This window comes from Bos javanicus, chromosome 23 (genome assembly GCF_032452875.1).
Source record: "Bos javanicus breed banteng chromosome 23, ARS-OSU_banteng_1.0, whole genome shotgun sequence".
NCBI classification, from domain to species: Eukaryota; Metazoa; Chordata; class Mammalia; order Artiodactyla; family Bovidae; genus Bos; species Bos javanicus.
The window spans coordinates 5,547,226-5,561,627 of NC_083890.1; the positions used below are offsets into that span (position 1 = coordinate 5,547,226).

General features: G+C 39.2%; 1 protein-coding gene across 1 annotated transcript in view; it reads right to left on the reverse strand.

Moving 5' to 3' along the window:
• Positions 1 to 1,361: 1,361 nt before the first annotated feature.
• Positions 1,362 to 14,402, reverse strand: part of FAM83B (family with sequence similarity 83 member B) — a 96,470-nt gene continuing 83,429 nt past the window's right edge. Inside the window, exons 3-5 of the mRNA XM_061397814.1 lie at positions 9,111 to 9,275; positions 8,322 to 8,446; positions 1,362 to 4,072 (exon numbers count right to left, since the gene is read on the reverse strand). Of these exons, the coding sequence (XP_061253798.1) occupies positions 1,762 to 4,072; positions 8,322 to 8,446; positions 9,111 to 9,275 (2,601 nt within the window). The 3' untranslated portion in view covers positions 1,362 to 1,761. The remainder of the gene's footprint in view (positions 4,073 to 8,321; positions 8,447 to 9,110; positions 9,276 to 14,402) is intronic.

Sequence of the window (14,402 nt, forward strand, 5' to 3'; positions counted from 1 at the left end):
CAATATTGCTGCCTGGAGAATTCCATGGACAGAGGAACCTGGGACTACAGTCCATGGGGTCGCAAAGAGCCAGACACGACTGAGTGACCAACACTTAACTTGTGGGACTTCCCTGGTGGTCCAGTGGTTAAGATGCCATACTTCCATGTCAGGGGCTGCAGGCTCAATCCCTGGTCAGGGAACTAGGATCCTACACACCTTGCTGCACAGCCACACCTGTCCCCCACTAAAAAAAAATGTGTCATAGAAACACTTTCCACTCTAAAATGATGCATTGTTTCTTGAATTCTGCTCTTTGTGAATGAAAAAAAAAAAAAAAAAAAGGCCAAGTTATACAGTCTCTGTAATGGATATGGAACTTTTATTTCATTACTCTAAGAAAGGCAAAAGGGGATCTTATAAACTACATATCATCATCAAACTAAAATATAGAAAGATTTAAAAGTTTCAACCAGGCCCCAAGGTCATGGAAGAACCAGGCCATGTAGCACTTTTCATTGTCATCAGGGTGCTCTCAAGAAAACACTATGCGGTTGGAGTGTATTTGGCATAGTATAGGAAAGAGCAAAGGGTTTTGCAAGCAAAGAGTTTTGCAAGCAAAACACCTAAGCACTGTCATACTGCTGCTGCTACTGTTGCTAAGTCACTTCAGTCGTGTCCGACTCTGTGCAACCCCATAGACGGCAGCCCACTAGGCTCCCCCGTCCCTGGGATTCTCCAGGCAAGAACACTGGAGTGGGTTACCATTTCCTTCTCCAATGCATGAAAGTGAAAAGTGAAAGTGAAGTCGCTCAGTCGTGTCTGACTCTTAGCGACCTCATGGACTGCAGCCTACCAGGCTCCTCCATCCATGGGATTTTCCAGGCCAAGTATTGGAGTGGGTTGCCATTGCCTTCCCCAACTGTCATACTAATCCAAGATAAAATTTATGTGGAAGTTTACAGTTTTAAAGTCTTCTTCATATTAGAAAAAGGAGGGGAATAATTTAGGTTTTCCAAATTCCTTCTGGCTTGCTGTAAGTTTGAAGGAAAGAATGACTACAAAAGCTCAGCAGGGTGGCAACAGTTTCCCTTGGTCCAAAGTGGAAATAAGCACATTCTGAAAATTAATTTATATGATTAATTTGAAATACCTGAGGCCAATACTTTGCAAATATTTCAGATAAAAAATGTGCTGAGCTATAATAGTTTAAATTGTACTACTGTTGCCCTACCAGTTTCACAGAAAAATGAATAAAGCATTAATAAAATACAAGTTATCCTGTAGAATTTAAAAGTAATTGAAAATGACAAATGTTTTGTCCTATTTTCTCATAATTTGAAGATATGAAAACCCCACAAAGACACAGTATAAAAGACTGCTGACAGTGTTATGATCATCTTTAATAAGGAAAGAGTTTGCAATGAATGGCTAAAATCCATACACCACCTCTCCACTAAAGCTTCCATTTAAGACAAGCAGATCTTTAGTCTGAAGAAAACAATTTCATTATATTTGTCTTGCCATTTAAAAATCATGTATTTATAGACATTCCATCTATAGTGGAATTAAGCACAACTAATTTTATTACATAGAACAATACTGTACATATGTGAGTTGGTAAACATATATCATACCTCAAATTCTGCCCCCATAGAAATCTATCAGCATATTACAAAAATATGCTAATTTTTCCATGCTAACATTCCATAGTGTTCTTTGGACAAATATTTATAGCCACATTGATCTTATATTTTAAAGTCTATTTGTGATTACAGTAGCTCATTTATTTTTGTGTATGAAGTTTCCAAACTTCTGCATAAATCCTCGAAACTTGTTTTCATTTGGCTGAAATGAGTGGTAAACACCAGTGTTATAATTAAGCATTGGGCTGGACCTGCCATAACTATTGCCCATGGTTGAGGATTTCACTTCTGGGCGGTGTGTACTGCTATTTGGCATGTTGCTTGTTGGCTGAATAGAGCTTTCAATCTTACAAAATGGCTCAAAACGACTGTAAACACGCCGCTCAATTGAATGAGTTCTCAGAAGCTCATCATTGGGCTTTGCTCTTGGAGAAGAAGTTGGTTTTCTTTCAGGAGCAACAACTGCTTTAATCTCCTTTGAATCTCGGTACTGGATCTGCTCAGTGTTGAATCTGGGGGCAGAGGCATCTCCTGCTCTTTCTGAGAACTTGCTTTCAGCTGGACCTGAAGAAGCTATGGTTTTGTTACTTTCATCGGAGGGAGAATGTATCCTCTTGGGTGAATGTACTGCTACATCTTCCTTACTCTTGTGGATGCTGCCTGGAGAGTTGGATGAAGAGGAATGCTTTCTCCTAGGTGATGAATCATTTTTGGGTTCTGATTTTTTTTGTTTTTGATTCTCTTCAGCCTCAGAAATTAAGGTGTCAGAACTACTACACATTCTGTAAAAGGCAGGTGCTTTGTTTTTGGATAGATTGTCTTTCTTTTCTGGGGCAAGGCTAAGTAATGACCTTAACTTCTGAGATCCCTTTTTCAAAAAACTGGGGGAACCCTTCACTTCTTTCTTGGAAGTGACTTCTTTGTTGGGCTCCTCTTTATTCACATCAAGCAATGCAGCCATGGAAATTGATTTGTTACCAGTGCCACTTGGAGGATCTCCCTTGGGAACCTCCTCTTCCCCCTCCTCCTCCTCTTCCACACCATGGGTCATACTGTGCATGCTTTTAGAACTTTTTAACAAATCCTCTTTCAGTTTTTCTGGTTGTCTCACTGGATTCCTGGTAAGTGTGCTATACACATAATGCTTACTGTTTCCATGATCCATATTGGCTTTTGAATGGTCAAAGAAAGGGAAACTGCGCCTTTTAAGCAGATTCTCATTTTGCTGATTCTTTGGGTTTTCTGTCTGCTTGTTTGCACACAAGGTTGTATACAAATAGTTGTTTGACTCCGTAGGGCCATTTGTAGTTGGGTTTAAAGCTGGTGGGTGGCTTTCAGGAACCTGTAAGGTGTGCATTTTTGGTGCCTCTGGCTGCAGTGAGGACTTGGGTGTTGCCTCCTCTGGGGGTTTGTCTGTCATAAGCTGTGCGCCTGTTGGGGTGTCTGGGATCTTTTTAGGTGTGTCGTTTCCCTGGGAACCAACGACAGTTGAATTTGAGGAATCAGTTGTACAACTGTTGGCTTCCTGCTGCTCAGGTAAAGTGGGTTTAAACACGAGAGAAGAACGAAGCCGAGAGTGAGTGTACAGGGCGCTGGCTTTCAAATTCTCATGTCCCTCATAGCCCTCAAACCTGTCGGCCGGAGCAGATCCGTTGGAATCAGGGGCAGCTTCTGAATGGTCATTTAAATAGGACTCAATCCTCCAGTTTCGCAAAAATGACTTTGTGGTATGTTCAAGGGTTGGCATGCGTTGTTGCAAGAAGCGAATATGATTATCTGTCCCGTTAAAAGACCTCCGCACGTTGGAATTCCTTTCTGGAAGATTGGTCGTCTTCCTCTGGGCAAGGCGGTCAGCAAAACTCTGGGCAGGTGTGTGCTGGCGGCCTCCGTAGCCGCCCCGGGATGACGACGTGACGCTGAGACTGTCTGAAGGCTTTTTCCAGTTCCCAGGAGCATTAACATTTCGATTCAGAGCCCTGTTGAGCAGCAAGTATGGCGTCGTTTCTGGCTGTTCCCCGGCATAACTGTGCCTCTTCCAATTTTCATTTAACTGACTGTGCTGATGCTGACGGATTGGACCATTAAAGTTTGGAACAAAGTGAGGTTTGTATGTGTGATTTCTTATGTTGTATTTGTCATGTTCATTGCGAGTATATATCCCCCTGTTTTTGAAGTAGCTAGAATCTAGTTTGTGAATGCTGTCTTGTCTGCCAAAAAGGTTTCTTTGGCTGGAAACAGATGCTAAGGAAGACACGGAGCGCTGGTAAGTGCCATTCTCCCAGAGGGCTTTGCCGCGGTTCACCCTGACTGACTCTTCCGGGGCAAAAGAGCTGGGGACACAGGACCTGGCGTAGAGAGTTCTAAACTCCTCGTCGAAAGACTCGACAAGTTGTCCTGTGATGACCTGAACCATGCTGAGATGCGCTTTTTCAAATGACCACATGTAGCTGGAGGAAAAAAAAAAATCAAAATTGGCAAATGTTAACTGTGCTGACAATACTTAGCCCTACTAACATGTGTCATTTAATGTTGACAAACAGTATTTTTGTTTTCTTTAATTACCATAATTTAGAGCTCCAGTCGTTCTATCTTTGCAATATGTCTCCTCACTCCTGTATTCATATTTTAAATAACAAAGCAACTCAAGTCCTGGCTTTGAATCCATCCATCATTTTGAGAAGTACAAGGAAAGCTGAGTGTACATTTTGCATCTCTGCCTACTAAGGTTTTTGTTTTTTTTTTTCCTACTAAGGTTTTATGGAGCAAAATATGGCATTCTACTTTATATGCAGCATCCTGGTCAGGTGCAGGCAACCTGGTATTGGAGGAAAAGTTGAGAAAACTGGCCTCTTCCAAGCCAACTGTTCCACATGAACTTGGACATTAGTTTCTTCCTAGCCAGAATGAGAATAAGGACAGTATAATCATTACAATTCCTTATGGTCATAACATGTCAGGATGTAGGACAGTCTGTGCTAATGCACGTATTTCATCTCTGTGTCTTAAGAGTACATGGAGTTTAGGGTGCTAGAAGTTGGAAACAGACATAGGATTTGTGGCAGCAGCCTCAGCCACTAAAGGCATCCTTCAATTCACTCAGTGTCCACAGTAAATTCAGTACGCACAAACCAAGCCAGTTAGAATGCCAATTAAGATCTCTGCTTGTAGAGTACAATTGCTTTTATGTACAAAAATGCCTTTATTGTACTTCGTGGAATTTCTAAATCTCCTTCTCAGAGTTTAGATGAGACAATTGTCTTGAAGTTTCATATATAATTTTAAATCTTATTTTAGAAAATCTTGATAATGTAACATACAGAGACACTGGGCTGAAAAAGCCATTGTAATATGCTGTGCCTCAAAAAAATGGACATGATATAATGGAGGGGTAATATGAAAGGAGCATACTGTTTATACAGGGAAGACAGTAACAAAGGCAGATGGAAATATTAAAAGAATGTACAGAACAATAAAATATATAAAATATAAGCAGCAGTGTGCGACTTAAAAATCTAATTCTAATATGTTCAGTTTTTTCTAGCGTGCTCACTAAATGCATGGTATGAGCAGAGTACGTCAAGATACATTTTATGTACAGATGTGTGGCAACCAGGATGACTTACAAGAAATGGTACAAAAGTGAATTGTTACAGGAATTTTCAATCCAACTGTAGATATGAATATAAAATTTGCTAAAAACAGCAAGCAAAGACATGAATGATCGGCTTTCAAATAGGAGGATATCCCCAGAGACAGTAAGAGTTTGGCAGTATTTTGACAGAAATTAGAAGCCAGGAAGTTCAGATTTGAAAAGTGGGAAAACCATTTTGGGGAAAGAAGAAACATGGAAAAAGAAAGGGAACAAGAATGGTCATGTTTTGGTTGAACACAGAAAGCAAATTATACTTAGTTGAAGTAAAAAGCTATAGAACAGACTGATGTGGTCTTCTCTGACAGTCCAGTGGTTATGATTTCAGCTTCCCAATTCAAGGGGTGAGGGTTTGATCCCTGGTCAGGGAAGTAAGATTCCACATACCTCGTGGCCAAAAAACCAAAACAAAAAACAGAAGCAATATGGTAACAAACTCAACAAAGACTCTAAAAATGGTCCACAGCAAAATAAAATCTTTAAACTAGTGGAGGAAATCTTGAAAGCAAAGCAAAGAGATCACAAGATTAAAAAAAAAAAAAAAAAGAAAACTTACAAAATTCTCTCTCAGTCAAACCTGTGGACAATACTAAGTATCTTCCAGGTTTCACTATGACAATTTCAAATGAGGGTATCCAATTCAAGATTTGATTTACATAGTCAATGTACAATACACATTACAATATACACTGTATACATATAATACACAATGTACAATATACATTGTCAAGAAAAGCTTGTGTGTTTTTTATGTCCTCATTGTTGCTATCATGATGCAGCCAGACCGCTGTGTCTTCCTGATAACCTTGTCCTGACAATGTGTGAGCTGTCACACAGTGTGTGACATGGGACTACAGACGCCAGACCTCTCTAGAAATGCTGGGAGCCTAGCATATAAGGACATTTTATGCAAATAAATATGAATTAAAGTATGTATAAAGTAGATAACTAATGAGAACTGACTGTAGAGCACAGGGAACTCTACTCAGTGTTCTGTGGTGACCTCAATGGGAAGGAAATCTGAGGAAGAGGGGATACATGTCTATGTATGGCTGATTTAATTTGCTGTACAGTAGAAACTAATGCAACACTATAAAGCAACTATACTCCAATAAAAACAGCAACATCAAGAAGGAGGATTCTGAATTTGCCTACAAGGAAAACAATGGCAATGCCAGAACAGTGACTTACAAGCTGTTTTTACCCAAAAAGGTGTACATTTTTCACCAGTTGCCACAAAAACCAGTTCATAACTGTTCCACCAGATCCTGTCCTCATATTTGCTGATGATAAGAAAAATCCATAATGATTAGTCAGAAAAAAAATCCAAAATGGCAAGGGCTACAAGCATCATTTTTTAAAAGAAGTCTATTTGAGATTAACATGAAATAATAGAGAGAAAAGTTGTTAGATAATAGTTTTGATGAATTTTAATAATCTGTGGTCCTACAAGTCCATATTCACTTCCACAAATAGTAACTTAAGTTTTGCCTCTGTCTTATGATGTAGATGAGAAGATAAAGAGTTTCTGTAGCTATTTGTTTGTTCTTCCCAACACCAGTTTTAAAGTAGCTTAGTCATAGTCATCTCAAAAGATATCACCTACTAATAGTAAGACAAAGCTGACACGAAGTTATTGCTGAAGATAATCTTCAAACTCAAGTTAATAATAAAAATAGAAAGCACTTATTAGGATGAGATTAACTAGTAATACCATTCTATAAGTCAAGTGAACTCTCATTTTAATTAAAATTTTTAATTAAAACCCCTCTAAAACCAAGTGGGTCTGAACAAATACATATACAAATAATGAGTCTTTGCAATAATTCATTAACTTCAAGTACTGCTCTTAACACAGTTTCCTTTAAAACTGCAAAGAGGATTTTCACTACAGGATCCCTGAGCAAATATTAACAGTTAAAACATGCCTAGAATAATAGCTGACTTTGGGGGTTTTGGATGCATTAATTCATTTAATTCTCATGACACGAGGTAGGTTCTATGATTATGCTCCTTTTACAGAGGAAGAAACTAACGCAACCGAAGTAACTTGCCCATGGCTATTCCCTTCAATGCGCTGCCTCCTCCTTCTGGACTTTTAAGTTCTTAAGACAAGAGGCAAACTTTTCCCTTTCCTTATCCTATTGACATCCACAGCTCTCCTGAACTTTTCCCACAGCCTTTAGTGGTGAATCTACTGTGCTCTGGTGACCTAGGAGTTCAGGTGTTTGTTGGCATTTTTATCTGCCTATTGTTATGGCCTTACTGTGTGACCCATTCAAGATCTATGTCTGAAATTCATAAGGGAGTTTTAAGGCAGCACTTTACTCTAGAGCCAGCTGGACCTGGACTTGATTGCCAGACCTGAACTGCCTTTTGGTCCTTAGCTCTGATGTTTTTAGACAAGCCACTGAACCTTCTAGAACTTCAGTTTCCTCATTTATAAAATGGAGATAAAAACAAGTGCCTTGCAGATACGTTGTAAGGACTGCGAATGAAACACAAGGGCCAAGTTAGAACAGAAGTGGATATATTCCTCCAGTGGTAATATAGAAGGATGCCAAGGAGCAGACCTGGGGCTGGAAAATCCACCCACCATAGCATTTAAACAGTCAGACTCTTCAATGATTTTTCAGTAACGCTCTGATTACAGCATAATAATCATCAGGGTCTCCATATACTAAAATAAGAGCAATCCATTAAGCAGGTTCTTCCAGGTGATACAGTTTCTATTTATATGAACAATTATTATGCTTCATACTGTTTTCATAAGGAACAAAAACACCTTAAGCATTATAAAGCTTTAGGGAACCTGAGATATTATTCAATTCTCTCATTTCGGAGAGGAAGAATTTAAGTAAGTTATGTGACTTGCTGATGACTTAATATTCTTTCAGCCAGAACTGAAACGCAAGTCTCTCCAAGTTTTCCACGCGAGGATTCTTCTTTTACTTTTAAGAAATAACTAAGCAGATTACATTAAAGTTTGAAACTCATAAATTTTATAAATGATTGATAATACTGGAGTGTAAATACAATGACCTTACCTGTAGGAACCAAACATAACTTTCTGGCAGTCAACCAGCAAAAATTTCTGTTCCATTTTTCCATGAAATTTTGCTCCTGTTTTGGAAAGATAATCTTGACCTTTTACTGTCCGCACTCGAATATTCTAGAATTGAATGTAAAAATAAAGTAACTATTATGGTTAGAGTGGGGATATTTTGAAAAGTAAAATATATTAATATAAAAACTTTTTAATCATAAAAGTACACAGGTAATTTCTTTAAACATATAACAACAACAATAAAGATAGGGAAAAGTACATTTTAAAACAAAACCTGAAAAGAAAGCACTCAAATAAAATAGTCACTTAAATAATGCATTTTAATATAACAAATCATTTATACATGACGGTTTTATAAATCTCTTAGGGTCCTACTGCAAGAGCTCCTTTCAGGTTATGACAACAGAACAAGATGAAAATTCAGCTTCATATTGATGACTCAGACATCACTGAAATGACTGTGACAAGACACATCTGCTGAATGAAAGAATCACTCAAGTCAGTTGTTTCATGGTTGCCCACGTGAAACTGAAACATTAATTATGACTGACAGCAAAGTTAGCTCAGGAGCTTCAGTGCCCCACCACCAAGAAAACCATCCTATAAAACCATCATGAAGATGATGAAGTCGTAATCTGAAAAGGACAAGGGGACCCTTCTGTGGTCCCCACCTTAAATATACGGTGTACATCTGGAGGGACATAGCTCACTGTGCCATTCATTTGACTGAGATAGAGCACCTGAAGAAAAGAAAGTACAGAATTCTTACTCTGAGACGCTGAACTTGACAGCCCTGTTTCTCGGTCATACTCAGGAAATGACTAAACTTGGACTCATCAAGCAGAATGTACACAGATATTCCTCGAGTTGATGCCTCCACGATTTCTTTGAAAATGTCCACGTCTGTAAATATATCCATCGCTAAGGCAATGACCTGTTAAAGATACGAATAGGAAACAATGTTAGATACCTAAGACCAAGAAAGTGCTTGCTTTCAGAAAAAAAGTGGATAAAATAGAAAATAGCTAAATATATATTGAAAATAAACTATATATAGATTTATCCCATTAAATAATTTCATACTAGCTTTAAGTCAAAGGGAATCTGCATTTCAGTGGAATGTTGAGTGAAGGGCAGATGTGAATCATGGTGCTCAAGGTTGTCTGCAGGGTGGATGGAGGGGGCAGTTAGGTGAAGGGTGGAAATTAGTGCTAATGTTTCTCATGGGAAATATTTCCAGGGGAAAGCAAGAATTCTGGAACTAGTTGTTAGGAATAAAAGTCTTGGTGAACGGGGACAGAAAAAAAAAATCTTCTAGAAATAGAAATGTAGCTGAGAAAGGGCCAAAGATAAGAAAGGTATAAGGAGAATTGAAGACCAGAAAATTAAATACATATGCCTAAAATTAGCAGCGCAGACAGAACAAGTAAAAAAAAAAAAAAGAACAAAAACAGATGATTAAAAGGTAAATGCAGAGAGAAATATCCTAAAGGAGCAGGCCTGTGAAATGGAGAGAGTCCAAGTTAACTGTTGAAAACAGAGCCATTACTAATTCTGAGAAGCAAGGGGAATGAAATGACGCTGAAAGAAGTGGAAGTCATTCAACTGACCACCCACTACATGCCAGATGCGAAGGACAGAATCCCTGCCCTTTGCGAAGCTTACAAAGTGGGGAAAGAGGCCATAAACAATGCATCGAAGAGGGAAATTATGTGATAAGCTGTAAGATAATGTTTACTGGGGAAAAATTAGAGCAGGATGAGGAGGGTCACGAGTTCCTGGAAATGGAGAATTGGGGGTCTGTGGCATCTCTGAGAGAATGTCCTGTGAAAAAGCCCTTCAGGTGGATATCCTGACAGATTGTATCTCAGGCAGGGGGACCCCACAGTGCAAAGGTCCTACCTCAGGTTTAAGGAACAGCAAGGGTGGTAAATAAAACAAGAAATGGAAAAACTTATAAGAAAGCCTTGAAGATGTTACAAAGCTTTCTGTGTTTTTTCCTAAATAAAATGTCAGCTGTTGAAAGTTTTTATTGAGGCGATAATATGGTCTCATTTATGTTTGAAAAAGATTGTTCTGGCCTCTGTGTTAAGAAGAGATGGTAAGGCTGGGAGGCAGGATGGAAACAGGGAGGCCAGTTAGAACCACCAGAGCGATTCCAGTGGGAGGTTACGGTGGCCCGGACTAGAACAGTACTGGGAGCAGCCACCTCCAGTGATGAGCAGAAACATCAACACGGGGTGCTTTGAGCTGCAAGGACTTCTGTACAGGCTGAATGTGGGATGAGAGAGAAAGAGGGGAAAAGAGCACGACTCTAAGATTTTGGGGCTCTTTAACCTCAGGGACCAAGTTGTCATCAACTGACAAGGGGAGGGTACAGCTGGAGTAACTTTTAGGTAAAAGATTAAAAAGTCAAGGGACCTGGATATTCAAGGGGAATGCTGTGTAGGGAGGTCTAGGGCAGAACTGTCAGCTGGGTGTCATGGGGTAGAGATGATAATTAAATCCAAGTCAACAAGGGAGACGAGTAAGTTAGGTGGTCTAGTATAAGGGTAGGGCAGCAAAGGAAGGCTAAAAAAAGCGGGCATCCTGAGAGGCACGTCAAGACAAGGTGTTAACAAGAAGAGTGTCCTCAAGGGTGTGCTATCATGCCACGAGGCCAAGTAACACGGGGATTAAGCATTCATCGGATTTAGTAATATACAGGTTATTGATGACTTCACAGTGTAGTTTTAGTGGAACAGTGAGATCAAAAGCTTTCTAGGGAGGGTTTTAAGAGAGCTTGAGTGGACAGACACTGGAAACAGCACGTACAGGTAACTCTGAGTAATCTGGCTATGGTAAGAAGCAGAAAAATGGAGCGGTAGTAGTGGGTTAAGCTGGGTCAGTGGAAGTTGTATTTTTTATTTTAAGGTGAGAGAAGTAACAGCAGGTCTGTGTGCTAATGAAATGCTCCAGTGAAGAGTGAAAATTAATGATGCAAGAGGTAGTTGGAGGTGGTATGGGGAATTGGGGGTTTCTGGAGGAAAGTCTTAGAGTAGGCAATAAAATATAGGCTATAGGGGTAAAATAATCAAAGTACAGGGAACAAAGGCCAGTAAAAGATCACTGTACTACCAAGGCAGAAGCCAGGTAGAAGGTGGTGGTGGGAGGGCAGGTGTGGTGCTTGTGGTGGCGGGGGGTATGATGTTCTCTGAATCCTGCCATTTTCTTTGTGAGATGGGAAGACCTTGGGTTATGGAAGACATGTAAGCGGTATGACGAAAGGGGCATCAAGTGGTCATCTAAGATGATAGAAAAGGCAATAGGTCATGAAGACAGTGTAACTGCAGGGCAGCATTAAGAACCCATCAAGTCATAAATTTAAAATGAGACCAGTCAATGTGGTTGTGAAGAGGGGAGCAGTCATGCAGCAGGCAGTCAACTGAAATGCTCCAGTGAAGAGTGAAAATTAATGATGAACGAGATAGAAGATGTGTAATGTAGGGGTTTTCCCTTGTAGCTCAGATGGTAACGAATCTGCCTGCAGTGCAGGAGACCCAGGTTCGATCCCTGGGTCGGGAAGATCCCCTGGAGAAGGAAATGGCAACCCACTCCAGCATCCTTGCCTGGAAAATACCATGGACAGAAGAGCCTCATGGGCTGCAGTCCATGGGGTTGCAAAGAGTTGGACATGACTGAGTGACTAACACGCACATACATATAATGTGCAATAGCTAAGACGATTGACTCTGGGATTTAAACTCGATAAGAGAGGAGAGATGGTGTCACAGATATGAGAGGCAGGGAAACAGGGGTAGGATCAGTGAATGGGAGGTCTCGCTGGGGCTAAACGATAGTTAAATATTAAGGAATTGCCATTAATTTTTTATAATAACAGCAATACAATCATAAAAGGTAATATATATCATTTCTTTTAAATATACACATTAATATAGTATAGATAAAACTGTTGCCTTGTATTTAATTCACATTATAAAAGGTGAACCACAAATGGTGATGAAAAGTGAAAGCCAGTTGATGGTACATGAGTGTTTTATATGCTGTTTTCCACAGCACAAAGATAGATAAGTGAATAAGTGGACATTGGATATTAGCAGGTTCCAGAGGTACCAGGTGCCAGAAATACAAGCAGGAATGTTGGTCAGAGGAGGATGAATTAGGTCCTACAGGATCTGCAGTTACAGACTGTGATGCTATCAAGGACTTGATTGGGAGTCAGGGCTGAGATGCATGTAGGACAAGATGATGGGAGGAGAGCAGGAAAAGGAATTGGTCTTTAGAAGGATCCTTTACACACATACTGAAATTGCCACCAGAACTGCTGAAAAGATTTACAGACACCAAGGAACAAAAATGGTCAAGAAACAAGAAGGAAAAGAAATGCCCTGGCAATAGGCACATGGCAGCAACCACTAAGATAATGTGCTGGATACACTGCAAGTCCATAGATGAAGAGGTCATGGATAATAACTGGTTTAATCCAATAAGATGCTAGAACAAAACACTGGACCATGTTCAAGCAAGACAAGATGACATTCTTTAAACTATCAATAAAACATACTTCAATCAGATTTTCTTTAGGAAGAATAATTTCAATCATTCTAATGGCCTCCCATGACCCTTTCCTTATTTATAATTGAGATGAGGTGCCAGAAGGGAGAAGCTAGTAAGAACAGCCTCATCTGTGTCTTCTACATGCTCTTTAGAATACTAATACAATTATGTAAAGTTTAAAAATAAAATTAAATTAAAAAAAGAGAAAAAAAAGAAAATCAAACATGTGAAAAACCTTGAGTCACATCCACAATTATTAATGTGTTTATGATGCAGTAATGAGTGATGTGATGGTATATGGACATTGACATAAAGAAATGAAAGTATCCATTTTACAAACTGATTTTACAAAATAACTTTAAAAACCATGTCTGGAGCAGACTAGCACTCATTTTTTTTTAACTAAAATGGGATTTTTTAAAATAGAAAAATAGTATCATGCTATATGGCATTTTTAAAAAAATGACCAGCATATCTAAAGAATTTATTTATAATTTTCCAGAAAAAATCATGTAACAAATTACTTCAGACTTTGGAAACAAACACAAATGTATGACAGATAAATGAGGGTTTTGTTTGTTAAAAGTAATTGAAGCCATTCAGCCAATGGATGATTCTAGCACATATAAGATAGAACAAATGCCAGTCTCTCTTGCATGACAGATAACACAATACATCAGGATCCGCGAGACCAGATTACACATTTCTGACAAGTTTATCTGATGGTAGCAGAGCCAGGTACCTTATCAGGATTTCTGGTTCCCAGTACCCTCAATAGATACCTAGAAAAATTATATGAAGTCTACAGAGAATTTCAGCTGTGCCAAGAAAGGCAAAATAAAATATAAAATGTAGCCACCTTTTTAAATGGTGGGTTACATTCATGGAAAGGAATGATAATTAGAAATGAGCTATGCCAAATCTGATATGAAGGTATTACATTCCAAGCTAGTTAGCTAAATCAGACTGTGCTGTAGAAATAACCAGTCCATTCTGAAGGAGATCAGCCCTGGGATTTCTTTGGAAGGAATGATGCTAAAGCTGGAACTCCAATACTTTGGCCACCTCATGCGAAGAGTTGACTCATTGGAAAAGACTCTGATGCTGGGAGAGATTGGGGGCAGGAGGAGAAGGGGACGACAGAGGATGAGATAGCTGGATGGCATCACTGACTGGATGGATGTGAGTCTCAGTGAACTCCGGGAGTTGGTGATGGACAGGGAGGCCTGGCGTGCTGCGATTCATGGGGTTGCAAAGAGTCAGACATGACTGAGCGACTGACCTGAACTGAACTGAACTGAATGAAATAAAAATGATACACTTGATTAGTACAAGGTTTATCAAAGGGTACATTAATTAATTTTATAAGTCAACACAGAAGTCATTTACATTAAATGGGATTCATTAAACTGCCATGTAACGTATTTTTAAATTTCTCTTGCCTCTTCATTAGTTACTTTTATTCTTTTTTGATAAATTGGAAATGTAAACAAGCAAATGCATT